This window comes from Choloepus didactylus, chromosome 15 (genome assembly GCF_015220235.1).
Source record: "Choloepus didactylus isolate mChoDid1 chromosome 15, mChoDid1.pri, whole genome shotgun sequence".
Lineage (NCBI taxonomy): Eukaryota > Metazoa > Chordata > Mammalia > Pilosa > Megalonychidae > Choloepus > Choloepus didactylus.
The window spans coordinates 37,466,370-37,494,293 of NC_051321.1; the positions used below are offsets into that span (position 1 = coordinate 37,466,370).

At 42.6% G+C, this 27,924-nt stretch overlaps 3 protein-coding genes across 3 annotated transcripts in view; 2 read left to right on the forward strand and 1 right to left on the reverse strand.

The window, feature by feature from the left end:
• The window catches only part of BLNK (B cell linker), an 87,900-nt gene that overhangs the window by 4,557 nt on the left and 55,419 nt on the right, over positions 1-27,924 (forward strand). The window lies entirely within an intron of this gene.
• Positions 9,994-13,705, forward strand: LOC119510804 (52 kDa repressor of the inhibitor of the protein kinase-like). The gene is made up of 2 exons (XM_037805168.1): positions 9,994-10,647; positions 10,743-13,705. Exons 1-2 carry the CDS (start codon positions 10,438-10,440, stop codon positions 12,819-12,821), a joined length of 2,289 nt encoding a protein of 762 aa, XP_037661096.1. The 5' UTR covers positions 9,994-10,437; the 3' UTR covers positions 12,822-13,705.
• The window catches only part of ZNF518A (zinc finger protein 518A), an 89,927-nt gene continuing 87,243 nt past the window's right edge, over positions 25,241-27,924 (reverse strand). Inside the window, exon 8 of the mRNA XM_037805167.1 lies at positions 25,241-25,500. The gene's annotated coding sequence lies outside the window, so the exon portion shown is untranslated. The remainder of the gene's footprint in view (positions 25,501-27,924) is intronic.

Here is a 27,924-nt window from a genome sequence, read left to right on the forward strand (position 1 = left end):
CAGTACAACAAATGAATAAAAAGTGAATACAACAACCCATACCTCAATCTACCCATCTTAAGTGGTTGTTTGCTGTCTCTCTTCTTACTCATGTTTATGGGTCCAACCCCCTTCCCACAGAGTCGTAAGCATAGCAGGGGACTGCCCAGGAGACCACAGAGGGTAGAGGAACTCTTGAATGCATGTGTTTCTGGGCATCTCCCTATTCATCTTTTAATAAGCTTGGGTCAGAGGCAGGGGCTGATGTGGGAGGGCAAACAGGAGCTCAGCACCTAATGGTACAGATAAGACAGGCTTCCCAGTTTCATTTCCCATTCTCTTTCCACTCCTACCTACATTATGTTGGCTGAGAATCCACTCAACTGGGCCATTTTCTATCACACCAAAGGGTGGAGTGCTCAGAGCAGCCAGACAGGGCTCTTCCTTGTAAGCAAGCTGCACAGGAGACACATTATCAGAAATTTATCTGGTGAATATGGTCTTCAGGGGCACAAGCTAAGAAAACTCAAGGCGTTCTTTCTCACCCAGTCCGGGGATGGCTGTGCCAAGAAAACCCTAAACCAGGGTCCACGTATCTGGAGTGCCCTCTCTCCCGGACAAGGCTTGGACAGGGTCTTTCAGTGATCGCCTTTGTATCTGTCTTACCCTGTGTGCTGCACAACCCTGTCCTCTTCACACAGACTCTCTCCAAGTGGGGTATGACACAGCTGGTTTGTTTTCCACCAACTGAACCACAACTACCTTCCAGCCCTGCCTCCTAGAACTCTGGAATGGAGAATGGACTGACAACAAATGCTTCAGGCACATATTTACAAATGAGCTCTTGGGTTTCCCTCACAGATGACTGATCTTATCTGTTCTTTGGAGAATTTACTAGTTAGGTTCATTCTCAGGTTCTACAAAGGAGCATACTGTTCTCATTACTGACATCAAGGAATCTGGACCTGTTAAAGAATATAAACAAGAGAAATTAAATGATGGCATGTTTTAGGGGAATTGAAATACTGGATGGCTTTCTCTGGCTTTTTAATAAACCCAATAGAAGTGTTCTCCCCTTTCCATCCTCAAAGCATAGCTGCATCATTTAGGTCAGTGGTTCTCTAGCAGGCATCTACTGGAAAGGAGGCTAAACATCCTGCATTGCACAGGGCAGTATCCACAACAAAAAATTATCTGGTCCAAAATCTCAATGATGCTGTTAATGAGAAACCTTGAATCAGACAAAGTGGAATGAATTCTAGAACAAGAAGCACACAGTCATTTACAAGTGCTTGAAGTGACAATATGGATTTTATAATATACCAGATATGCCTTTGCAATTGACATGGCTTTTGCTCACTGAACTGATTTTCCTCTGTCTGAGATAGTTTGGGTGAGCAGTTACCAAGGGAAGAGCTAGAGATGATTGGGCCTACATTTCAATTAGTTTGTTTTATTTTTAATTTTTAGTGTCAAAAAAACCAGATTCCATGAATTGCACACACCATCGAGGTGTACTCTGTTCTCTCCTGGGTAGAGACATGAGAGCAGGAAAAGATTTCCAGATACTACTTCATACTGCAATAGTCTCCATTTCTATCTCTCTACGTAGACTGGGCAAACATGGATTGGGAACCCTTAGGGTTGAGATAAGAAGGAAATTAGATAATAACACAGCTATTAAGATGTCCAAGGGCTTGTGGATCTGATCCAATGTCCAAATTCTGGCCAGAGGAGGACACCTCGTGCTGTCCTGGAGCAGAAGGTGTTGTTTCTCATTAGATGGGGCACTGGATAAAGGACCAAGGAAGTGTCGGGGGCAGGGGGGAGACAACATGAGTTTGTCCATCATTTAATGTCTTCTGGTCATGGATGAAGATTTTGCAGCGGAGTCTGTGAGGCATAGATTTGGAATAATTCTTCCATTATTGGAAGAATTGGTACATAATCTACCCTCTCTCACCTGCTGCCCCTGTGCCCAGTGGTGTATATTTTTTAAAACTGCTGGGTGGGTTTGGGGGCTGTATTTTTTTTTCTAAAAATCTATTTTGAAGCAATCCTATATCCTCCATCCCTTGCCCCCAAATGGCTTTTTTTTTTTTTTTTTTTTTTTAAATCATCATTTTATTGAGATATATTCACATACCACGCAGTCATACAAAACAAATTGTACTTTCGATTGTTTACAGTACCATTACATAGTTGTACATTCATCACCTAAATCAATCCCTGGCACCTTCATTAGCACACACACAAAAATAACAAGAATAATAATTAGAGTGAAAAAGAGCAATTGAAGTAAAAAAGAACACTGGGTACCTTTGTCTGTCTGTTTCCCTCCCCTACTTTTCTACACATCCATCCATAAACTAGACAAAGTGGTGTTTGGTCCTTATGGCTTTCCCAATCCCATTGTCACCCCTCATAAGCTACATTTTTATACAACTGTCTTCGAGATTCATGGGTTCTGGGTTGTAGTTTGATAGTTTCAGGTATCCACCACCAGCTACCCCAATTCTTTAGAACCTAAAAAGGGTTGTCTAAAGTGTGCATAAGAGTGCCCACCAGAGTGACCTCTCGGCTCCTTTTGGAATCTCTCTGCCACTGAAGCTTATTTCATTTCCTTTCACATCCCCCTTTTGGTCAAGAAGATGTTCTCCGTCCCACGGTGCCAGGTCTACATTCCTCCCTGGGAGTCATATTCCACGTTGCCAGGGAGATTCACTTCCCTGGGTGTCTGATCCCACGTAGGGGGGAGGGCAGTGATTTCACCTTTCAAGTTGGCTTAGCCAGAGAGAGAGGGCCACATCTGAGCAACAAAGAGGCATTCAGGAGGAGACTCTTAGGCACAAATACAGGGAGGCCTAGCCTCTCCTTTGCAGCAACCGTCTTCCCAAGGGTAAAACTTATGGTAGAGGGCTCAACCCATCAAACCACCAGTCCCCTATGTCTGTGGTCATGTTAGCAACCATGGAGGTGGGGTAGGCGAATACCCCTGCATTCTCCACAGGCTCCTCAAGGGGGCACTACATCTTTTTTTTTTTTTTTTTTCCCCTTGTTTGTCTTTTTTCTTTTTTTTTTTTTTTTTTTTTTTTTAACTTTCCCTTCTTTTTTCAAATCACCTGTATGAAAAAAAAAGTTAAAAAGAAAACAAACATACAATAAAAGAGCATTTCAAAGAGACCATAGCAAGGGAGTAAGAAAAAGACAACTAACCTAAGATAACTGCTTAACTTCCAACATGTTCCTACTTTACCCCAAGAAAGTTACATAATATAGCAACATTTCAGTGAACTTGTTCCTACTACAACCATCAGAAATTAACAGACCATAGTCATTTCTGGGCATCCCCAGAACGTTAAATAGCTTATCTGTTCTTCCTGGATTATTGTTCCCCCTTCCTTAATTGCTCTCTACTGCTTGTTCCCCTACATTCTACATTATAAACCATTTGTTTTACATTTTTCAAAGTTCACATTAGTGGTAGCATATAATATTTCTCTTTTTGTGCCTGGCTTATTTCGCTCAGCATTATGTCTTCAAGGTTCATCCATGTTGTCATATGTTTCACCAGATCGTTCCTTCTTACTGCCGCGTAGTATTCCATCGTGTGTATATACCACATTTTATTTATCCACTCATCTGTTGAAGGACATTTGGGTTGTTTCCATCTCTTGGCAATTGTGAATAATGCTGCTATGAACATTGGCGTGCAGATATCTGTTCGTGTCACTGCTTTCCGATCTTCCGGGTATATACCGAGGAGTGCAATCGCTGGATCGAATGGTAGCTCTATATCTAGTTTTCTAAGGAACTGCCAGACTGACTTCCAGAGTGGCTGAACCATTATACAGTCCCACCAACAATGAATAAGAGTTCCAATTTCTCCACATCCCCTCCAGCATTTGTAGTTTCCTGTTGTTTAATGGCAGCCATTCTAACCGGTGTTAGATGGTATCTCATTGTGGTCTTAATTTGCATCTCTCTAATAGCTAGTGAAGCTGAACATTTTTTCATGTGTTTCTTGGTCATTTGTATTTCCTCTTCAGAGAACTGTCTTTTCATATCTTTTGCCCATTTTATAATTGGGCTGTCTGTACTATTGTCATTGAGTTGTAGGATTTCTTTGTATATGCAAGATATCAGTCTTTTGTCAGATACATGGTTTCCAAAAATTTTTTCCCATTGAGTTGGCTGCCTCTTTACCTTTTGAGAAATTCCTTTGAGGTGCAGAAACTTCTAAGCTTGAGGAGTTCCCATTTATCTATTTTCTCTTTTGTTGCTTGTGCTTTGGGTGTAAAGTCTAGGAAGTGGCCTCCTAATACAAGGTCTTGAAGATGTTTTCCTACATTATCTTCTAGGAGTTTTATGGTACTTTCTTTTATATTGAGATCTTTGGTCCATTTTGAGTTAATTTTTGTGTAGGGGGTGAGGTAGGGGTCCTCTTTCATTCTTTTGGATATGGATATCCAACTCTCCCAGCCCCATTTGTTGAAAAGACCATTATGGCTCAGTTCGGTGACTTTGGGGGCCTTATCAAAGATCAGTCGGCCATAGATCTGAGGGTCTATCTCTGAATTCTCAATTCGATTCCATTGATCTATATGTCTATCTTTGTGCCAGTACCATGCTGTCTTGGCAACTGTGGCTTTATAATAAGCTTCAAAGTCAGGGAGTGTAAGTCCTCCCACTTCGTTTTTCTTTTTTAGAGTGTCTTTAGCAATTCGAGGCATCTTCCCTTTCCAAATAAATTTGATAACTAGCTTTTCCAAGTCTGCAAAGTAGGTTGTTGGAATTTTGATTGGGATTGCATTGAATCTGTAGATGAGTTTGGGTAGAATTGACATCTTAATGACATTTAGCCTTCCTATCCATGAACATGGAATATTTTTCCATCTTTTAAGGTCCCCTTCTATTTCTTTTAGTAGAGTTATGTAGTTTTCTTTGTATAGGTCTTTTACATCTTTGGTTAAGTTGATTCCTAGGTACTTGATTTTTTTAGTTGCTATTGAAAATGGTATCTTTTTCTTGAGTGTCTCTTCAGTTTGTTCATTTCTAGCATATAGAAACATTACTGACTTATGTGCATTAATCTTGTATCCCGCTACTTTGCTAAATTTGTTTATTAGCTCTAGTAGGTGTATCGTTGATTTCTCAGGGTTTTCTAGATATAAGATCATATCATCTGCAAACAATGAGAGTTTTACTTCTTCTTTTCCAATTTGGATGCCTTTTATTTCTTTGTCTTGCCGGATTGCCCTGGCTAGCACTTCCAGCACAATGTTGAATAACAGTGGTGACAGCGGGCATCCTTGTCTTGTTCCTGATCTTAGAGGGAAGGCTTTCAGTCTCTCACCATTGAGTACTATGCTGGCTGTGGGTTTTTCATATATGCTCTTTATCATGTTGAGGAAGTTTCCTTCAATTCCTACCTTTTGAAGTGTTTTTATCAAAAAGGGATGTTGGATTTTGTCAAATGCTTTTTCAGCATCTATTGAGATGATCAATTGATTTTTCCCTTTCGAGTTTTTAATGTGTTGTAATACATTGATTGTTTTTCTGATGTTGAACCATCCTTGCATGCCTGGAATGAACCCCACTTGGTCATGGTGTATGATTTTTTTAATGTGTCTTTGGATTCGATTTGCAAGTATTTTGTTGAGGATTTTTGCATCTATATTCATTAGGGAGATTGGCCGGTAGTTTTCCTTTTTTGTAGCATCTTTGCCTGGTTTTGGTATTAGATTGATGTTAGCTTCATAAAATGAGTTAGGTAGTGTTCCATTTTTTTCAATGTTTTGAAAGAGTTTGAGTAAGATTGGTGTCAGTTTCTTTCTGGAAAGTTTGGTAGAATTCCCCTGTGAAGCCATCTGGCCCTGGGCATTTATTTGTGGGAAGATTTTGATGACTGATTGGATCTCTTTGCTTGTGATGGGTTGGTTGAGGTCTTCTATTTCTTCTCTGGTCAGTCTAGGTTGTTCATATGTTTCCAGGAAATTGTCCATTTCTTCTACATTATCCAGTTTGTTGCCATACAGTTGTTCATAATATCCTCTTATAATTTTTTAATTTCTTCAGGATCTGCAGTTATGTCACCTTTTCATTCATTATTTTGTTTATATGGGTCTTCTCTCTTTTTGATTTTGTCAGTCTAGCTAGGGGCTTGTCAATCTTGTTGATCTTCTCAAAGAACCAACTTTTGGTGATATTTATCCTTTCTATTGTTTTTTTGTTCTCTATGTCATTTATTTCTGCTTTAATCCTTGTTATTTCTTTTCTTCTACTTGGTTTAGGATTGGTTTGCTGTTCATTTTCTAGCTTCTTCAGTTGATCCATTAGTTCTTTGATTTTGGCTCTTTCTTCCTTTTTAATATATGCGTTTAGTGCTATAAATTTCCCCCTTAGCACTGCTTTTGCTGCATCCCATAGGTTTTGGTATGTTGTGTTCTCATTTTCATTCGTCTCTATATATTTAGCAATTTCTCTTGCTATTTCTTCTTTAACCCACTGATTGTTTAGGAGTGTGTTGTTTAACCTCCAGGTATTTGTGAATTTTCTAAGTCTCTGATGGTTATTGACTTCTAATTGTATTCCATTGTGGTCAGAGAATGTGCTTTGAATGATTTCAATCTTTTTAAATTTATTGAGGCTTGTTTTATGTCCCAGCATATGATCTATTCTGGAGAAAGTTCCGTGAGCACTAGAAAAGTATGTGTATCCTGGTGATTTGGGATGTAATGTCCTGTAGATGTCTGTTAAATCTAATTCATTTATCAGATTGTTTAGGTTTTCAATTTCCTTATTGGTCTTCTGTCTGGTTGATCTATCTATAGGAGAGAGTGATGTGTTGAAGTCTCCCACAATTATTGTGGAAACATCAATTGCTTCCTTTAGTTTTGCCAATGTTTCTCTCATGTATTTTGTGGCACCTTGATTGGGTGCATAGACATTTATGATTGTTATTTCTTCTTGCTGAATTGCCCCTTTTATTAGTATGTAGTGGCCTTCTTTGTCTCTCAAAACATCCCTGCATTTGAAGTCTATTTATCTGAGATTAATATTGCTACACCTGCTTTCTTTTGGCTGTAGCTTGCATGAAATATTTTTTTCCATCCTTTCACTTTCAATTTCTTTGTGTCCCTGTGTCTAAGATGAGTCTCTTGTATGCAACATATTGATGGTTCATTTTTTTTTGATCCATTCTGCGAATCTATATCTTTTAATTGGGGAGTTTAATCCATTTACATTCAACGTTAAAACCGTGAAGGCATTTCTTGAATCGGCCATCTTATCCTTTGGATTATGTTTGCCATATTTTTCCCTCTCTCTATTAATATCCTTTATTGTACCCATACCGAATCTCTTTAGTACTGAACCTTTCTCCAAGTCTCTCTGTCCTGTCTTTGTTTCTCTGTCTGTAGGGCTCCCTTTAGTATCTCCAGTAGGGCAGGTCTCTTGTTAGCAAATTCTCTCAGCATTTCTTTGTCTGTGAAAAATTTAAGCTCTCCCTCAAATTTGAAGGAGAGCTTTGCTGGATAAAGTATTCTTGGCTGGAAATTCCTCTCTCTCAGAATTTTAAATATATCGTGCCATTGCCTTCTCGCCTCCATGGTGGCTGCTGAGTAGTCACTACTTAGTCTTATGCTGTTTCCTTTGTATGTGGTGAATTGCTTTTCTCTTGCTGCTTTCAGAACTTGCTCCTTCTCTTCTATGTTTGACAGTGTGATCAGTATATGTCTCGGAGTGGGTTTTTTTGGATTTATTCTATTTGGAGTTCGCTGAGCATTTATGATTTGTGTATTTATGTTGTTTAGAAGATTTGGGAAGTTTTCCCCAACAATTTCTTTGAATACTCTTCCTAGACCTTTACCCTTTTCTTCCCCTTCTGGGACACCAATGAGTCTTATATTCGGACGCTTCATATTATCTATCATATCCCTGAGGTCCATTTCGAGTTTTTCAATTTTTTTCCCCATTCTTTCTTTTATGCTTTCATTTTCCATTCTGTCATCTTCCAGGTCACTGATTCGTTGTTCAACTTCCTCTAGTCTTGTACTATGAGTGTCCAGAATCTTTTTAATTTGGTCAACAGTTTCTTTAATTTCCATAAGATCATCCATTTTTTTATTTAGTCTTGCAATGTCTTCTTTATGCTCTTCTAGGGTCTTCTTGATTTCCTTCATATCCCGTACTAGGGTCTCATTGTTCATCTTTAGTTCTTTGAGTAGCTGCTCTAGGTGTGTCTCTTCTGGTCTTTTGATTTGGGTGCTTGGGCTTGGGTTATCCATATCGTCTGGTTTTTTCATATGCTTTATAATTTTCTGTTGTTTTTGGCCTCGTGGCATTTGCTGTCCTTGATAGGGTTCTTTTAGGGTTTGTAGACCAGTTGAAGTCCTTATCTCTAATTTATCAGATCTACAGCTTCGTGGAGTACACTTTCTCTAACTAACCAGCAGGTGGCGTCCACGAGCCACCTGTTCTCCACAAGCCAGATCTCCCCTGCTTAGCCTTTTTGGTGAGTGGGGGAGTGAGTCTTGTGGGGCCCAATTGGTGTCCCAAGCTTGCGTGTGTAGTTGGTGTTGCCTGCCCTGTATGTGGGGCGTGTTTCTGGGCAGTCGGGGAGGGGGGGTGGCCCTAACAATCAAATCTCCCTGATGATCCTAGAGTTTTAAAGCTACTGCAATAGTCTAATCCTTCAGTTCAGTCCTGCCACAGTTTGTCTCTGCCACTGACCCACAAGTCTTTGGTATTGGCGTATGGCTCCTGAGACTTGCAAGTGGGCCCCTCTTCCAGGCTGTGCACCCCGGGTCCTCTGTTGAGGGATGACTGTGCTATGTCACAGGTGAGTGCCGTCCCCCCAGGGCAGTTCTGGGCTGCTGGGCTGTGTTGGGAGGCTCCCAGTCTGCTCAAATGATGGCTGAATGGGGCTCTGTTAATTCACACTGCTCCCCCTTCCCAGCTCTGGGACATTCAGCTGAGGTTGCAGGGAAGGCTAATGTCCACGCCCAGTTTTGTGGTGTGTGCCTGTTATTTGAAGCACTTCCGTCACACTGGGTTGTCTGGGGCAGCTCTGGGCTATGGGGCTGGCGATGGGCAGGAGTGTTTCCTGTCCACCAGGATGGTGGCTGTGAGCGGACACCCCCCTTTTCTTGGGAAGTTGTGTTGTTTAGTGAATTTTCTCAGCCACTGGATTATTGCCTTTTGTCTCAGAGCTCTCTTATTTCTGCTCTTGACTTGACGTGCCCAAATTTCAATTCTTTGAAGCTTTCTGTATTGAGCTTCTTAGAGTAATTGTTTTAGAAAAAGCAAAAAGGATTTAAAAAAAAAAAAAAAAAAAAAAAAAAAAAAAAAAACGGCCCTCCTCAGAGATCTAATGGGTTATTGAAATGCTAATAGACAAAGCAACCAGGGCCATTAAGGAAAGGTGCCCTGGGCAGAGAGATCAGCCTTGCTTCGGGATTTGCATATGCGCCTCAAGGCCTGATCTCCGCCCTTCCCCTTTCTGTGTTCACCAGAACTCCAAAAATCCTCTGCTTTTACTTTGGAGCTTCTCGTGTTGTTTTCCTTCTATGCCCGTCTCCTCTCTGCTGGGCTGGCTGCTCTCAGAGTCTCTGGTGTCTGGCCTCAGTCTATCTATGGTTGGAGTTTGAATCAGTAGAATGAGTTTCCGATGAGAGCAGCCACTGCAATTCTCCCTTCTCCTTCCTGGAGCTGACAGCCCCTCCTCCCCCGGGACTGAGCCTGGCAGGGAGGGGCGCGGGTCCCCTGGCCGCAAAAACTTACAGATTTCGCTGATCTCAGCAGTTCCACGTTTTCATGAGTGTTGTATGAAGTATGCCCAAAGACAGATTGCTCTGTGGTGTCCAGTCCACGCAGTTCCTGGCTTTTTACCTACTTTCCTGGAGGAGTAACTAAAACATACAGCTCACCAGTCTGCCATCTTGCCCCGCCTCCCCAAATGGCTTTTTATGTTGGTGTTGATCTTATCCAGATCTCAGGAAACAGTTTGCCTGATTCTCTTATGCAGTTAGGAAGGGCAAGAGGAGGTGTATGTTAGGGACCCAGGCTGGTGTAGGGTTGCTGTCTAGCGTAATGTCAGATACTCAAGGCTTGTGAGTGTCCCCAGATCCTGCCTCTGAACTAAATGGGCTGCAAGGCTCTTGCTCACTATAGATATAGTCTTGCCAAGGAAACCTTTGACTCCATTTCTTAACCAAGACTCTGTCTCTGTAGGACAGCAGTCAGAGAGACTCTGCCAGTGCCTCTCTGTCAGACACATTCTGTCTCTGGACTTGTGATGACATGCCGTCAGGTTCCCCCTTAAATCCTTATGGAAGGCGCGTCGGCCTTGCCGAGCCGGCCGGCCGGCCTGGCTCCCCTCCCCGGCCCCGACGGGCTGGCGGGCTGCCCTGAGGAGGCGGGGAGGGGAGGACTGGGCCGGCCGGCGGGTGGGCGACGATGCCGAACTTCTGCGCTGCCCCCAACTGCACGCGGAAGAGCACGCAGTCCGACCTGGCCTTCTTCAGGTTTCCGCGGGACCCGGCCAGATGCCAGAAGTGGGTGGAGAATTGTAGGAGAGCAGACTTAGAAGATAAAACACCTGATCAGCTAAATAAACATTATCGGTTATGTGCCAAACACTTTGAGACCTCTATGATCTGTAGAACTATACATTTTGCAGAGGCATCAGAAAACTAAAGAATGATTGGGTTATTTTATTTCTCAAAATTAATTGAAGCAGATACTTGTGAAGTCATTGGGAGAGTCCTTATAGGACAGTTCTTCGAGATAATGCTATACCAACAATATTTGATCTTACCAGTCATTTGAACAATCCACATAGTAGACACAGAAAACGAATAAAAGAATTGAGTGAAGATGAAATCAGGACATTGAAACAGAAAAAAATTGATGAAACTTCTGAACAGGAACAAAAACATAAAGAAACAAACAACAGCAGTGCTCAGAACCCAAATATAGAAGAAGGGGGTGAAGAACAGGATGAAGATATTTTACCTTTAACCCTTGAAGAAAAGGAAAACAAAGAATACCTAAAATCTTTATTTGAAATTTTGATTCTTATGGGAAAACAAAACATACCTTTGGATGGGCATGAGGCTGATGAACTCCCAGAAGGTCTCTTTACGCCTGATAACTTTCAAGCATTGCTGGAGTGCCGAATAAATTCTGGTGAAGAGGTTCTGAGAAAGCGCTTTGAGACAACAGCAGTTAACACGTTGTTCTGTTCGAAAACACAGCAGAAACAGATGCTAGAGATATGTGAGAGCTGCATTCGGGAGGAAACTCTCAGGGAAGTGAGAGACTCACACTTCTTTTCCATTATCACTGATGATGTGGTGGACATAGCAGGGGAAGAGCACCTGCCAGTGTTGGTGAGGTTTGTGGATGAATCACATAACCTGAGAGAGGAATTTGTGGGCTTCCTGCCTTATGAAGCTGATGCAGAAATTTTGGCTGTGAAATTTCACACTACAATAACTGAGAAGTGGGGGCTGAATATGGAGTACTGTCGTGGACAGGCTTACATTGTGTCCAGTGGATTTTCTTCCAAGATGAAAGTTGTTGCTTCGAGACTTGTAGAGAAATATCCCCAAGCTATCTATACACTCTGCTCTTCCTGTGCCTTAAATATGTGGTTAGCAAAATCGGTGCCTGTTACGGGAGTATCTGTTGCATTGGGAACGATTGAGGAAGTTTCTGCTTTTTTCCATCGATCACCACAACTACTTTTAGAACTTGACCGTGTAATTTCAGTCCTTTTTCAGAGTAATGAAGAAAGGGGTAATGAACTGAAGGAAATTTGCCATTCTCAATGGACAGGAAGGCATGATGCTTTTGAAATTTTAGTGGAACTCCTGCAAGCACTTGTTTTATGTTTAGATGGTATAAATAGTGACACAAATATTAGATGGAATAACTGCATAGCTGGCCGAGCATTTGTACTCTGTAGTGCAGTAACAGATTTTGATTTCATTGTTACCATTGTTGTTCTTAAGAATGTCCTATCTTTTACAAGAGCCTTTGGGAAAAATCTCCAGGGGCAAACCTCTGATGTCTTCTTTGCAGCCAGCAGCTTGACTGCAGTGCTACATTCACTAAATGAAGTGATGGAAAACATTGAAGTTTATCATGAATTTTGGTTTGAGGAAGCCACAAATTTGGCAACCAAACTTGATATTCACATGAAACTCCCTGGCAAATTCCGCAGAGCTCAGCAAGGTAACCTGGAGTCTCAGTTAACCTCTGAGAGTTACTATAAAGAAACCCTAAGTGTTCCAACAGTGGAGCACATTATTCAGGAACTTAAAGATATATTCTCAGAACAGCACCTCAAAGCTCTTAAATGCTTATCTCTGGTACCCTCTGTCATGGGACAGCTCAAATTCAATACGTCGGAGGAACACCATGCTGACATGTACAGAAGTGACTTACCCAATCCTGACACACTCTCAGCCGAGCTTCATTGTTGGAGAATCAAGTGGAAACACAGAGGGAAAGATATAGAGCTTCCATCCACCATTTATGAAGCCCTCCATCTGCCTGACATCAAGTTTTTTCCTAATGTTTATGCTTTGTTGAAGGTCTTATGCATTCTTCCTGTGATGAAGGTTGAGAATGAACGCTATGAAAATGGACGAAAGCGTCTCAAAGCATACCTGAGGAACACTTTGACAGACCAAAGGTCAAGTAACTTGGCTTTGCTTAACATAAATTTTGATATAAAACATGATCTGGATTTGATGGTGGACACATATATCAAACTCTATACAACTAAGTCAGAGCTTCCCACAGGTAATTCAGAAACCATTGAAAATACTTGAGACTTTTAAAATAGGTTTTCTCTTATATTTGGAGGAAGAGCTGTGAGGTGTATGTAGGCTGCTTAATCACTGACTATCTTTGCCTATAGGTCTCCCATTGAATACATTTGTTATTAATAATCTACCTATTTAAAGGGCCCCCATTTGAACTCTCATGCTTTGAAGACCTGTCTGTTCTTGCAGAAGGTAGCATTGAAAGTGCCACGTTTCATTTCTGTGTGCTCTCCATTAGTGGCACTCTGGAATTATTTTAGTTAAGTCATTTTAGACACGACATTAATCATCACTGTGGCTCCAATTGTCAAGTTACCAGTCCAGTTATCAGTACTTTGAAGAAATAAATTTTGACGAGGTATGGAAGGAAGGAATGCATTTTGTAAAGTGTTACAATGAGGTTCACTATTGACCTTTAACTAGAAAGACTTTAAAGTATGTTGTTAAAATTTATGTTGGACAGTTAAGGGAATTACCAGAGAGTGAGAGAAACTGAGCTCGCCAAGCAAGGATTTCAGCGTAGATTTTGTCTTTATCAAATGAACCTAAAGGAACAAGTTACAGTTCGAATGCCTTTTTCTACATCTGGTTATTGCTGTTTACATTCCTTTATTGAGCCCATGCTTTCATAAGCTGTTTAGCAGGTATGTGTTGAACATTTCTGTTTCATGGTCAAGATAGAATCAGAGGCCATGGATACTGACCACTGATTTGTCTGATTTCTTCTATCTATTTCCATGACTATGTCTACTGCCTCATCTTGATTATCAGCAGAACCTGGAAAGCCTACAAAAATAAGTGTTTTGTGGTTTATCTAGGAATAATACAGAAAATATTGCTATTATTTTTGGTGAAGAAAATCAATTTTGTACAGTTTATTTCAATCTAAATAAAATGTGAATTTTGTTTAAAAAAAAAAAAAAAAAAAATCCTTATGGACCTTGGAGCCATTCTGCTTCTTCAAGGTGAACTTGCTTCTGTCTCTTTGCTATATTGAATGTCTCTCAAGGATAACTTTAGTTTTCTCATTCCAAGTTCTTGCTGGGCTTCAGAGGCCTCCAGGGACCAAGCACATGATTAGATGTAAGAGGATGGAATCTGCTGCTCCAGAAAATGGCCCCAGATCACGGGAAGGGTGAACCCCAAGTGTAAAACTGGCTGCTGTATTCTAGGACTCACATGACCTCCAGACTCCCCAGCTCCGTCTAGGGAAGGGGCAGTGGTGTTGGCATCCTGGGATTTCCTGGTCTGCTGTGGAAACTCCCTCTCGGGAGCCACCACTCTTGGCTGAGGGCTGAGCCTCCTTGTTGCCTCCTTTGTTTACCCATCCCCAGTTCTCCATGCATCAATCACCAACTTTGTCTTCTTCCCCACTCCTGTACATTGTTCCACAGCTGAGGGCTGTTTTCTCCCCAAAGGACTCATCTCACAAGTTCCTGCTCCTCCTCCTTTGATCTTCCTTCTCTTAACTGTCCTGACTTCTCCTCTGTTCTCAGAGAGTTCCATCGGAGGCTTATATCTCCAGCCTTGTTTTTTACTCTGTCATTTTCACAGCACTGTGGTCTAGACCCCCAAAAGAGACCATTTCCCTCAGTCCAGCTTGGCTGTCTTCAATGCTTATTCCAAAAGCAAGGCAAGGAAGCTAGCTTAAGAGTCAGGGGTTGTGGCCCCCACTGAGCCACACTTCCCTGAAAAGGCTCTCTTCACCCCTGAAGGCATCCCCACCCTCCAGCCTTGCTGGGGACCCCAGACCTACTCCAGATTCCCTCCTTTCCCACAATGTAGGGAACACACAGCAGAGGCCACTGAGCTTCCTGGCCACACAGGGCCCCGTGATCTGAAGGGTTTAATTGGCTTAACGCTCGGCTGCTGCCTCCTTGAAATTCTTAATAATTTTCAAACAAGGGGTCCTGTATTTTCAATCTGCACCAGGTCCCAGAAATTATGTGACTGCTCCTGGCCACAGTTTCCGTGGCAACCCCAGCCATGCCTGCCTCCCCTGCAATGTGGGGGGACACGGGCATGAGTGGAGAAGCCCCCACCCAGATCATCCAGGTCCAGCTTGCAAGGGCCATAGGGGTCATCTCTCCAACCCCTGTGTTTTTCAGTTAAGAAAGCTGAGGCCAAGAGATGTTGTCACCTGCTCCCGCTCACACCCACGGAGTCTAGAACCAGACCTCCATGTTTGTCTGTGAGGATGGAAGGAGAGCAGGACATGCCCTCATCTGCTATTCTCTTCCTGTGTAATTTACTGTCCATTACATGTTTCCAAGTCCAAACTTGAATTACAACATGTCTATTCAAGGCGTGTTTGGTATCATAGTGCCATATATTTTTCAAAGAATGCTTCCACAATAGTTTATGTATTTGAGTGTGAGTTATAATTAAAGAGCAGTGTTGGTCTTATGTGAACATCCAGCATACAACACCCATGTGTACAGTTTAAGAGGTGCCCTTGAGAGGTGTTTCTGCTGAACTGAAAAGAATATGGACTCTGGAATCAAGCAAAACCGGGTTTGAATACTCATTCTACATTTACTAGTTCATGGTCTTTGAGGAGATCACTTAGCCCTTTGTAGCCTCGGCTTTTTCATCTTTAAAATGAGAATAATAATATGTATTACTAATATATAAAAATGCTGTCATAGTAAATATGTAAAACTGAGAGTAAGCGTTCAGTGAATGTCCCCTCTCCCAAAATCCCTCCGAGCCTGAATTTTTCCTGCTGCCTCAGATTGTGTTACCAGAGAGATACCCGCCTGGGCTAAGGTGGTGTCTCAGAGTTCTGGTTCTAAACTAAACATCACTAAGGACAGTAGATCACAGCACTAAGCCATTATCTGTCACTAACACCCAGGCAGGAGCAGTTTATCAGCCCAGCTCAGAGCCAGGGGGCAAAGAGCTGCCCTCTGTATCTCCCACGCTGAGGTGTTCCACCTACAGTTGTTAGCGGAGCGAATGGCACATTGTTCAGGGAAGTGGTGATAAGAAGGAGGGAAAGGTCAGAGGCGGAGAAGGCACCTTAGTAAAGGGAGTTCCCTAGGGGAGGCTGTGACCCGAGTGCTGGGAACACAGGATGAGAGGGGAGCTCATAGGTGGAGCAAACTGCCCTGCCCATTCAATTATTTTTTCCTTACTCTATAACTTTGCTTTGTTCAAAGGTAAAAAGCTACAGGATAAAGAATAATTTTTTGAAGCACAGGAAGGATATTAATATCCAAGCTTAATAGTGGACATGCCAGAAAAGAAAGAGTGATTTTGTTTTGATGAGAATAACTACGGCAGGATCAAACATAAAAATTAGAAATATACTTTCAAAAAGGGAAATGGCAAATGTAAATGCCATTGGAAAACTGGGTCCTCTACATATATGTGATTATTTTGGCTTTTACGCTGTGTTTAAAGTCTATTCAGTATCAATATCCTCTTTTTACAGTGTCAATATCACTTACAAATTACATTTTTTTCCTGGAAATGTGACTAGAATTGCCTATTTGCCATGTGTTCTTAAAAACTCCTTACTGGCAGCTGGTTCGGTTTGAGAATCATCAGTTTTGCACTGTAATTTTCATGCTGACAGAGGAGAGAAGATGTACCTATCAAAATTTCAGCTCTCACCCCCTAAGAACAATGAGGTCGGGGACGGGATTAAACCACGTGACTCTGAAGTCGCTTCCAAACCCTAGGGTCTGCGTTGTCTATGGATGCAGGAGCCTCTAATGTTTTTAGGTTTCACAGCCTTTTCTATAGCTTTTCTATAGTTTTATGAAGAAGTTTCCCCTTATGTAACCACCCCTCCCCTGCTATATGGGTGGGTGAGAGCAGGGACCAGCAAGGTTTCCTCTGTGCTAAGAGGAAGATACTATATCCCTAGAGGCCCCTAACGTGAGGGAGGAGATGGGCCTTGACAGTTTCTGCTGTCACACCAAGTGGCAAATCATCTAAGATTTAAAGCCAGCACAGTTACAGTTTCCTGTGTCACCTCCTCAGACTTAGGGCAGTGCATCCCACACCTAACTGCCTCGGGTAGTAAAGGTAGATCATGCCAGGATTTTTGAAAGGACACAGGGTGTTAGTAGAATCATCCCCATTCCTTGTTGTGCCAAATCAGCCCAATTTCTGTCTGCCTACCACCCAGGTCAGTAGTTCAGACATGCCAAAGTCTAGCACAAAATATTTGCAGAACTCAGTAGAAAAGAAGAAGAAAAAAACATTGAGTGAGAACTGTCTGGAGAAATTTGCAAATTACTTTCTATGGTTAGTAAAGAACAACCCTGGCTGTGGGATGCTTGTGTGTAAGGTGGACGCGGTCCCTCCACTCCAGGGCTCTAAGATAGCCTTTCTGGCGGGGTTGCTGGGAAAGGACGCTGTGACATATGGTGCTCTTGTCTCCTGCCAGCTGCTCTGTTCAGCTGCCCTACTTCTGAGCATGTTCTGGAACCCCAGAGAGCTCTCCCCCACTTCCCTCCCACCGCCTACGTGCACAGCCCTCTCTCATTCCCCTTTCTCTCCCCCACCATCTGTCTCTTCCTCTTTCTTCTCGGCTCCTCTGTAAAGACTGAAACAGGCCCCCAGGACTCTGTGCCCCCTCTAGCAGCAAGTCTGACTTTGGGGACCAGAAGTAGAGCAGGGTTGGGGACACGTGTGGGTACCTAGGAAGACTGCTTGGCTGGTAGAGGGGTCAGATGCCCTCTCCAGGGTCAGAGGGGAAGGTGCCCAAAGAGGCACGTGATGAACCCCTCACCTGCCCTGGCCAGGGGCCAAGTTGGAACAAGTCAGCACTTAGCATCCAGGGGTAGTTGAGAGTGCGGGCTCCGGAGTCAGACTGCCTGATTCGGAATCCCAGCCCTGTCATTTACTAGCCGTGGGGCCTGGGGCAAATTGCTTCACCTCTCTGAGCCATATTTTCTTATCTACAAAAATGAAGATAACAATTGTGCCTACCTCATACGGTTGTTTTGAGGATTAAATGCAATAATGCATGCAAAGAACCTGCAATTAACTAAATGCCCAATAAATGCTGGCTTTTATTGCTGTCTGCTCACTGGCATGTATGATGCAGTTTTTCATCAGAGTCTTCTTGGGCTTGTACTGTAAACATGGTTCAGGGCTGTGGCTGTAAGAAGGTGGAAGACACTGTCCCCGCCATGGAAAAGTTCATCCTCTAGCAGGACACCCAAGCCACGTGTGGAAAGGGAAGGAAAAGGATGTGATGGAAAGAGCTGGGAGTGATCCTCAGCTGGGGCAATCACAAATTCCCCTTGCATCAAAAGGAGGTTGATCTTGGATATTCTTAAGCTCTCTCTCAGTTTCAAATTGCGGTGACTACCTTTAATTACAGGCAATATTAGGAGTCAGGATTTCAAAGCTGTGTGGTCTGGGGCAAGCTTCATGATCTCTCTGGGCCTTGGTATGCATCTGTGAAACGTGGGGTGTGGGGATGGCTGATGCAACCTTGGGCAGCTCCCTCAGGTTTTCACTTCTGGAAGGGACTGCCCAAACGTCTGAGCCTCTGCACCACGGACTCGCTCTCTAGGGGGAAAGAGATTTGGGTGCTGAGTTTGCAGATCTAAATATAACGCCAGCAATGCCACAGGAAGGCGGGACTTGAGGAAGTGGGAATTAGAGGCCTGTGGAAGAGACTGGAAAGGGCAGGGGAGGGAAGCTGGTGACTGAGAGGAGTTCTGCTGCATGCAAATAACAACAGTCACAAAAAAGCAGCATTCTGTTTCAAAATGACAGGTTAGTAGCGAAAAACTTTGGCTTTGAGACAGAAATTATTCAAAAGGGAGAGATTTTGTGTGAATTGGAGAATTCCCCGTTTCCATCTATATCTATCCTCTGGCTTCACATAGAGGTTTTTGCCATGTGACAAGGTGACAGAATGGATGCCTCACCTGCATTCCTGGAGGATAGGATTTGAATTCCATCTCCTTGGCCTGGCAAACAAGGGCCTCGAAGACCTGTCCTGGCCCCCTCCAGCCTCATCTCTGACTACACTCCCTCCCATACTGCATTCCTGCTTCACAGCTTCTCACCTCTGAGCCATTGTGCTTGCTGTTCCTGCTACCTAGATGCTGTTCCTTGGTCTTTTGTCTGGTGAATTTCTATTTTCCCATCTGGATCCAACTCCTGGGTCACTTCTTAAAACTTCAAGTTGGTCACTCCCTTCCCAGAATTCCCACAGCAGTCTGATCCCTTGCCCAGCACAGGTCAGTTTTCATTTTCCACAGATTGCATGGATTACTTTTATAAACAGAAGAAACAACTATTTTCAGTTTGGGGGGGGGGGGGACAGTTTAAGACATAAAATATAAAAGATGTCACATGAACCCAATAGCTCAAAAATTGATATTAGACATAGGAAATGAAATGACCAATAAGTAGTACTGCCTGGAGTGTTATGGATCAGAATATGTAGAAATAGATTGAGAGCTACAAAAGACCTGAGTGTCCATGTAATCCATTCCTCTCATTTTACAAGAGAAAATGAGGCAGAGTGATGAGGGGAAATGCTCAGGTTTGCATAGAACAGGCAGCATCCACTTCTCCTGACTCTTAGTCCAGTGCTCTTTCCCCAAGTTGGCCTCCCTTTTTGTACCCAGGGAATGATCTGGAAGGAAGAACAAATGACATGTGAGCTGGGCCTTGGGCTGGGGGATGGAATGGGAACAATTTGGGGTTCATAGCAATGGGTTAATTATGCTGAAAATATTTGGTTGGAGCAAGATTGTGAAAGTCTTTGAATGCCAAGCTAATGAGTTTATACTTTATCCTGCAAAATACAGAGAGACTTTAAAGACTGCTCATGAGCTGAGTAACATGCCTCAAGGAGCAATTTAAGAAAATGAATTTGAGGTTGGGAGGGGGAGAGACTGAGGTAGGGAGACAAGTTAGGAGGCCACGAGCATCATCTGTTGCCCATGAGATTACAAGGGCAGCAGCTGAGGGAGAGGACAGGCTGGGACAGAGACAGATAAGATAGGTCTAAAGGCAAATCAACATAACTGGCAATGGGAGAGGAAAAGTCAAAGAGGGAGAAAAGGTCAAAGAAAGCTCAGAAATTTCAAGCCTGAAAATCCAAGGACACTAGACAACAAGCTCCATTTTCTTTTTTCCTTAGCTGCAATCTAAAGTTTTCTATAACAACATGTATTAAAATTTAATAACAAATAGAAATTATACAATAAAAAATGAGTGTATCTTAAAAAGAAATCCAAAGTCAATAACATGAGATCATTTAAACACCTTAAAAAGGAGGAAGTCCACTAAAGAATCAGTGGACCTTCAGACATAGGGGACTGGTGGTTTGATGGGTTGAGCCCTCTACCATAAGTTTTACCCTTGGGAAGACGGTTGCTGCAAAGGAGAGGCTAGGCCTCCCTGTATTTGTGCCTAAGAGTCTCCTCCTGAATGCCTCTTTGTTGCTCAGATGTGGCCCTCTCTCTCTGGCTAAGCCAACTTGAAAGGTGAAATCACTGCCCTCCCCCCTACGTGGGATCAGACACCCAGGGAAGTGAATCTCCCTGGCAACGTGGAATATGACTCCCAGGGAGGAATGTAGACCTGGCACCGTGGGACGGAGAACATCTTCTTGACCAAAAGGGGGATGTGAAAGGAAATGAAATAAGCTTCAGTGGCAGAGAGATTCCAAAAGGAGCCGAGAGGTCACTCTGGTGGGCACTCTTATGCACACTTTAGACAACCCTTTTTAGGTTCTAAAGAATTGGGGTAGCTGGTGGTGGATACCTGAAACTATCAAACTACAACCCAGAACCCATGAATCTCGAAGACAGTTGTATAAAAATGTAGCTTATGAGGGGTGACAATGGGATTGGGAAAGCCATAAGGACCAAACACCACTTTGTCTAGTTTATGGATGGATGTGTAGAAAAGTAGGGGAGGGAAACAGACAGACAAAGGTACCCAGTGTTCTTTTTTACTTCAATTGCTCTTTTTCACTCTAATTATTATTCTTGTTATTTTTGTGTGTGTGCTAATGAAGGTGTCAGGGATTGATTTAGGTGATGAATGTACAACTATGTAATGGTACTGTAAACAATCGAAAGTACAATTTGTTTTGTATGACTGCGTGGTATGTGAATATATCTCAATAAAATGATGATTTAAAAAAAAAAAAAAAAAAAAAGAATCAGTGGACCTACTGTTGATCATTACATATTAAAAATCCACTTATTATAAAAAGTAGTTAAGATGGGATATATTCTTTACTTCCATATATACCAAGGAAAACATTAGCAAGATTTCTACTGCAAATTGACCTTAGACAATATAAGGCCAATGGTGAGGAGAGCATGAGATGCCCCAAGCACAACCACCCAAGCAGGTGGATGCAGATCCCAGACTGAGCTCCCTTCATCCCGGGTTCAGCAGGAGCTCAGGGTGAGACTGAGCAGCTCTCGGCCAAGATTCAGGAGTCACCTGGGAGGTGTTGTAGGCTCTTGATGAGGGAGTGGCTAGTGAAATCTGGGTTTTAAAAAAATTCGAAATATTTAGAAATATTAGCCACGCCCCTAAGAACACATACGCCATGGATCGGAGGGCCTACCGCCAGGCGCAGTATTATCCTGGGGTAAAAGGGAAGGTTTGGGCTTGGGTGATGACTGAGAGAAGAGGACCAGTGCTACAGAGGCTGAAAGGATGAAACTCAAGAGCTGGAGCAGAGGTTAAGAATATGGGGGCAAACAAGAAGGAAGAATTCATCCATTTTGTTTGTTTGCAAAAGAGTCGCTTTAATTTGAGACCCTTTTTAATCCCTTCCCAAGTCCAGATTAGAAAGAGATTTTCCCTGATTAACATTGCTTTTCATTCCACCTTTTCTGAAAAACAGGAGTGAAAAAAAATACACTAAAGCCTGCCTTTTCATGTTCTCTGCGAGTGCACTAAGGGGCTAAAAAGAGAGTAAGGTGTTTTCTGATCCTTTTTTTTCTTAACTAAACTTAAACAAACGTATTTCTTGCTGACGGTGCCATCTTTTAAATCATCTCCTGTACTGCACAAAAATTACTGGGAAGGTATTTTGTAAAATATGAATTTTTCTTAGACTACTCTTTGGTGATCTGGCCAAATCCCCTGCTAGCAGCTGCCTTCATGTGCCCCTGCAGCCCTGGTAGAGCTAGCTGTGGCCTGCCAACCTCACCTGTCCTGGACTTGGTCTATTTCTCTACCCTCCTGAAATGTTCTCAGCTGCAGGGATCTTTCTGAGGGTCAGTCAGAAGCTGGATTCCTCATTCCCCTGTGCTGGCTCAGCCAGTGAATCTATCTTCTATCCTGATGCTTCCAGTGGTTCTCCACCTTGGCTGCACGATGGAATTACCCTGGGAGCCAGGTATTCCACTTTAAATGGTGTCAGGTAAGGCCTGGGTATCAAGCTTATTAAAAGCTCCCTAAAGTGACTCTGATGTGCAGTCAATGTCAAGAACCACTTCTGTAGTCTAACTTTTCTTCCAAGAAGGAGAAGATATATAGAGACCACCCACTGATGTAAGCTCTTAACTTCTGTTCAGAAAATACTCACTGAAGAAGGCTGTGCTACTTGTGCTTGGTTCCTGGGTCCAGAGTCCCTGCTCCGGTATCAGGCTGCCTGGGAACAGATGTGAAGCATCTCTGTGTCCAACCAGCATTGATTTGAGCACAAGTGAAGGGAAACAAAGTCTGGGTCATCAGTATCCATAGCTGATTCTTTCTGCCCTTTTCCCCTGTTGGAAGCAGACCTTAGACCATTAACTGAAAATCCTGTTTGCCAGTGTGTTGCTTTTCCTGGGGAGAGCAGGTAGGCCTTTAGTCTCTGATTATGGAGAAAAAAGTAAGATTTGCTTTAAAGATATTTCAGGCAATAGGGTGCAAGTAGGGAGACTCTGGAGGTGGGGAAATCTCTTTTGCTCTTTGAAATTAAGCCTGGCCCGGAGGGAGAGAAACCTGTCCCGATCTTCTTAAAAACGGTTCTTTTGTGTAGCTAAGAATCACCAATCCTAGGGATTTTGTTAAAAAGCATATTCCTGGGCCCCTTCTGGGATGCTTATTTCGTTGGTATGGTTTAGGGTCCAGTGATCTGAATTCTTAATATGAAGACATAGGTAGCCTTAAGACCCTACTCTAGAAAACACTATTTCAAGAGACGATGTGTGGGAGAGACTGGGTTTGAAGGCACAGGGGTTGCCCCCACCACCACCCCACTCCCCGCCCTGTGCCTCATGCTCCACCCTCTGAGCCAAGGCCCAGAAGCAAGGCTTTCAGCACTTCCTCTCACACAGCACTTGCCTCCCCTGATGTCCTCAGATTGGGGCTGGTCTTCCTCCCCCCTCCCTAAGCACAGGGGTCCTGAGATTTCACTACTTCCTGTCATATCCACCTGGATCAGAGTTCCAGCTAATTAGAAGCCACTCTCTTTGCAGAAGGAGGAAAGATGTAAAGATTGACCCACAGAACAAAGTCCAAGGAAGGAAAACAGATTGTGCAAATTGCATGTGTGGGTGTGTGTCTGTGTGAGAGAGAGATAGAATTGTGCTCACTTATGAAAAGGTTCAAGATAAATTAAGTGGAAAATGCAGGTTACAAAACGTCATGTATGATCTGAATTGTGTAAAATCTATACATATAAACATATTGTATATGTGTAGCAAAAATTGGAAGACTATTAAATTAAATATTAATAGTGGTGGTTGAAATTAGGAGGGATGTTTTTAGTATTGTTTCCAAATTTTGAAACAATGACCATGTATTACATTTTTAATCATAAAGTTATAAAATTAAAAATTGTGTAACCTGAATGACCAGCCACCACTCACTCACCTGGGACTCCAAAATTTAAAAATAGGATATGTTACTTTTTGCTATTTAAGTTGCCAATCTCCTTTCCCACTTTATCAGAATTCCCTCCAGAAATTCCCAGAGGGTACTTATATATCCCACCGTTCCATACTGGCACTTATTTATCTCCACATTCATGCTCTACTCTTCCTGGAGCCATTTTTTTTTTCTCACCTGGATTTCCTTGGGCTCCTTCCACCTTTGGCCACAGACCCTTCCCTTATTTCATCAAAGCCCTAGCAAGAGACCTATCAACACATAACAGGACCTTACTGAAATCTGGGAGATAACAAAAGGAAAGTACAACACTGTGAATGATTAACATCTGCTACCAGACAAGGTTTTGCTCAGTGTCTTGGGCTCTTCTCCATGTCCTCCCTGCTTTGCTCCTGGCTGCAGGCCATTTCAATTGCCCACTCACCTCTGCCCTAGGGAAATTATTCTAGAAATCTGTTCAAATTGTGGTCCATGGTTCAACAGCCATGAGGCCCTAGGAGGACTGGAAACATCACAGCACCAAGATAGGGCCAGCCTCCCACATCCTCAGTTCGTTCACTTCCTGTTTCTAGATTATATCCTTATAGGATGAGTGACAGTAAGGACAGCCATTCCCCACTGGCAGGGCCGTGCTAACGTCCCTACATTCTGTTAATTAGTTTTGGAGCACCACCTTAGGAATGGCAAAACTGGCGCAGCCCGCATAGCTCTGCTCCAAGCATGGTCCGATCCCTTTTTGCACCGTCATCCAACGCAGACGCCTGTTCTTCCCGCAGTCTCCTCACCTCCACTCTGCAGGTCTAGCAAACTATAGCTCAAGAAGAAAGCACATGACTAGAAAATAAGTAAACATATAGGCAAAGGGTAGCCTACATCCATGCAGAGAAAGTCAAGAGGCCCACAAAGAAGCAGTGACCTAGTAAAGCGCATGACCAAATTATGTTATCAAACCGAACATACAGCCTGTTTGCCTGAAACTTCGCACTTTAGTTTTCCTCAGGCAGGTATTTGCCTTTCTTGGGCACAACTAAAAGGCTACATTGGAAAAAGGTACGACCCATCACAGTGGCACTCAAAGGGTGGTCTCCTGACCAGTAGCCGCAGCACCGCTACTGGGGAATCCGTTAGAAATGCACATTCTCAGGCCCCTGCAGCCCCACCAATCAGAAACCCTGGGGGTGGGGCCCAGTGATCTATGTATCAGTGGCCTTCCAGGTGATTCTGAGGCAGCTAAAGTGTGAGAACCACTGGTCTATCAGATTCAAAGGTAAGCTTTCACTTCTTTGAAGGCAAAAAAACTGCTGGTAATTTTCAAATGATGATTTTTTTCCATTCTCAGTACAACATGGGATCTAAATCTCTGGGGATACAGGCTCAGCCAGATTAACAAATCTCTTATTAACGTTAACAATAGCTTGAATTTAAAATAAATAACAGCAAATCATATAAAATTTTATTTCATTCGTACAAGTAATAATTACTATAATCAGTTATATGACCTGCTCACCATTTTAACTGCCTAAATGCCATACTATTTAAAAATTACATATTATATATTACGTATTAAAAATTACAAATTTTTTAAACATGGAGAAGTTTTGTTCTTTATTTTGTTACATAAGCATGACTGTATCTTCACAACTTTAAAAAATTAGAACATCCTAATTATCCTTTTCCCCACCATGGAAGGTATCTATGACAAGAATAATCAAAGTAAAATTATTTTATACCTTACCTATTTTTACCTCCACACAACTTCTTTTAGTAAAACAGTTAATGTTTAAAATGAGAGAAGAGTATCGCCACATTCTCTTGGTTTTGTGAAGACTGTTTTACAAGGTAACAGAAGTTTTGGCAGCTGTAACATCAGGATTTGTATGTACAAGATGCAGAGAGAGAGAGAAAAAATATTTAGCACAAAAACATATGGCTTATGAAACACTCGAGCAATTTACTTCCAATCTATAATCAAAAGTAATTAGGAAATGCCAAGAAATGTCAAATGACAAAGTTGCAAAAATATGTAAATGTATAACATATATTAATATAGTATATATATATTTTTTACATTTGTTTATCTACATCTACAGTAAAGTCAGTCATAAAAATCATCAGCTCCTGGCTCCATATTACTCTGCTTGTGACCCACTCTTGACAAACTTCTGGAAGGACCCATCACTGCTGCCTCGTTTTGCCATTCAACCTGATTAAGCACTCAGGCAAAAGATGCGTCATTCAGTTACAATCAGCTTGCAACCAGAGTTGCTGTCGTCTGCTCCCATTTAAAATGATGAAATTTCCTCCCCACCGCCCTCCTCCCCACTCCTTATCTTTCATTTCCCCTTTTCCTCTATCTCAGAGACTCACTATAATTCCTCAGGAGAAGGAGAAAGAGATTTGACATAGAATATATGTAAACAGATTCTAGAAAACTGTAGGCTTACAAGGCAACTGGAGGGCCTAGCCCTACAGACCCTGTGTGCGTCTGACAGACCAGTGGTCCTATCTCTCTCTCTCATTCCATTCATTCTCTCTGCTGCTGATCCCATAACATGTGTCTGGCACTTTGTTGAGCTTTTACATGTATGTAATCAGTATGCTCAGTCTTCCTAACTGGTAAGTATTAAATGACTCGGCACTGACCACCCACATGTAAACTTGGGCCCCTCCATCAATCCCCCAGTTATATAGAATTCCCTAAGATGTTGTGAGAAGAATGTCCCAAAGAGGTTGCTCATATCCTTCTATTCCACCCTTCAGCGTGTCCTCCCTCTGCCTTCCACTCCTCCATGCCAATGGAACACACCCTTCCCTAAATTCCCCACTGCCCAGCTGAGGTCAAGCTGCAACTACTGACAAGACATTATTGAAGATTCAGGGACAACGGATGCAAATTATCTTATGGAAAATAGCCCAGAAACCAGCCTCAGGTGCAGGCCCAATCCTGCCACCCCCTCACTGAAAATCCCCTAGGTTTGTCTTTGCTCTTCAGGACTCAGCTCCTAACAGCCTTTAGATCCAGAAATAGAGCTCCCTAAAATCCCCAGTTAAGTCCCCATTTCTCGTTTGAGAATCTCCCTTTTCCCAAGATGATGGAGTAGAAATGTCTATTCCCTACCCAGTAAATCTCACCCCACCCCACCTTTGGCATTCAGTAGAACAAATGCAGCAGAGCACCCGAATATGTGGTTCATTTCCCCTTCAAGTAACAGTGAAGGACACCAACAGGCCAGTTCAGGCAGAGCGCCTCTGACCAGCTGTCCTCTCAGCCTCAGAAGCTCCCCTAAACAGCCGCTCCATCCCCATGCAGAAAAGCCACACGTTGCAGCATAGATGCTCTAAATCCACACAGAGCCAAGGAAATATTTCTCCTAACCAACGCCCCCAATCAACAGAGTGTCATAGAGTTATGCTAAGTTTAATTATACACCGTTACCATATTACCTAACAGAAGGCCTAGCTCCCAATGTCAGAGAAATCTGCCTACGGGTTAATGAGGAAATCACAATTTTTTCCAAGAACAATGGCTGGGTACAAGCTTTGTAAGTTAACTAAAGGGCTCAATCAAAGAGTTTTCTCAAAACAAAGGAAAGGCCTGCCGGAAAGGTGAAATCAAATACCCTCCTCCTCCAAGACAGAACCCGGTAAACTCTTATTTATATTTTTTAAGTCAGAAGATTATCATGAAGAAATAAAAACATGACCCTATACTCCCATCCTAACATTTTTATCTATATATGTATATAATAAAGATAGTACCAGCGATATATGCATGTGCTATGAAGAGTCAAAATAATCTAGAAGAATCTTAATTGTAAAGTAAAAGTCTTCTTTTTAGAAAGTAGAAGACAGGTCTTTGCTCTAAGGGTTGGCTGTCCCTGCAAGAGCGTGCCCAGCTGGGGGAGCAAGTGGGGCCGAAATCCAGCCTTGTTCTGTTTGCCAAGTTGAACACTCTGGCACGGAGCAGTGTCCACCCTGACAAAAGGGGCACCTTAATCTAATTTGTACAAAGGCACTCTATTGGCTTTGAAAACCACCTTTTAACAAACTTCTTGCACAGCCTTCTAAAAAACTATTCATGTACCGCACATATGTATGTATATGTTTTTTTCTCCTCAAAGAAATCATACTGTACACACTATTCTGAACTTCCTTCCTTCCTGATTTTTCTTTCTTCTTCCTTTTTTTTTTTTTTTAACTTAATATCTCCTGGGGATTTTTCTATATCAGCAATACAGATCTATGTTTTTTTTTTTTTAAGGGTCTGTGGTTCCATTGTATG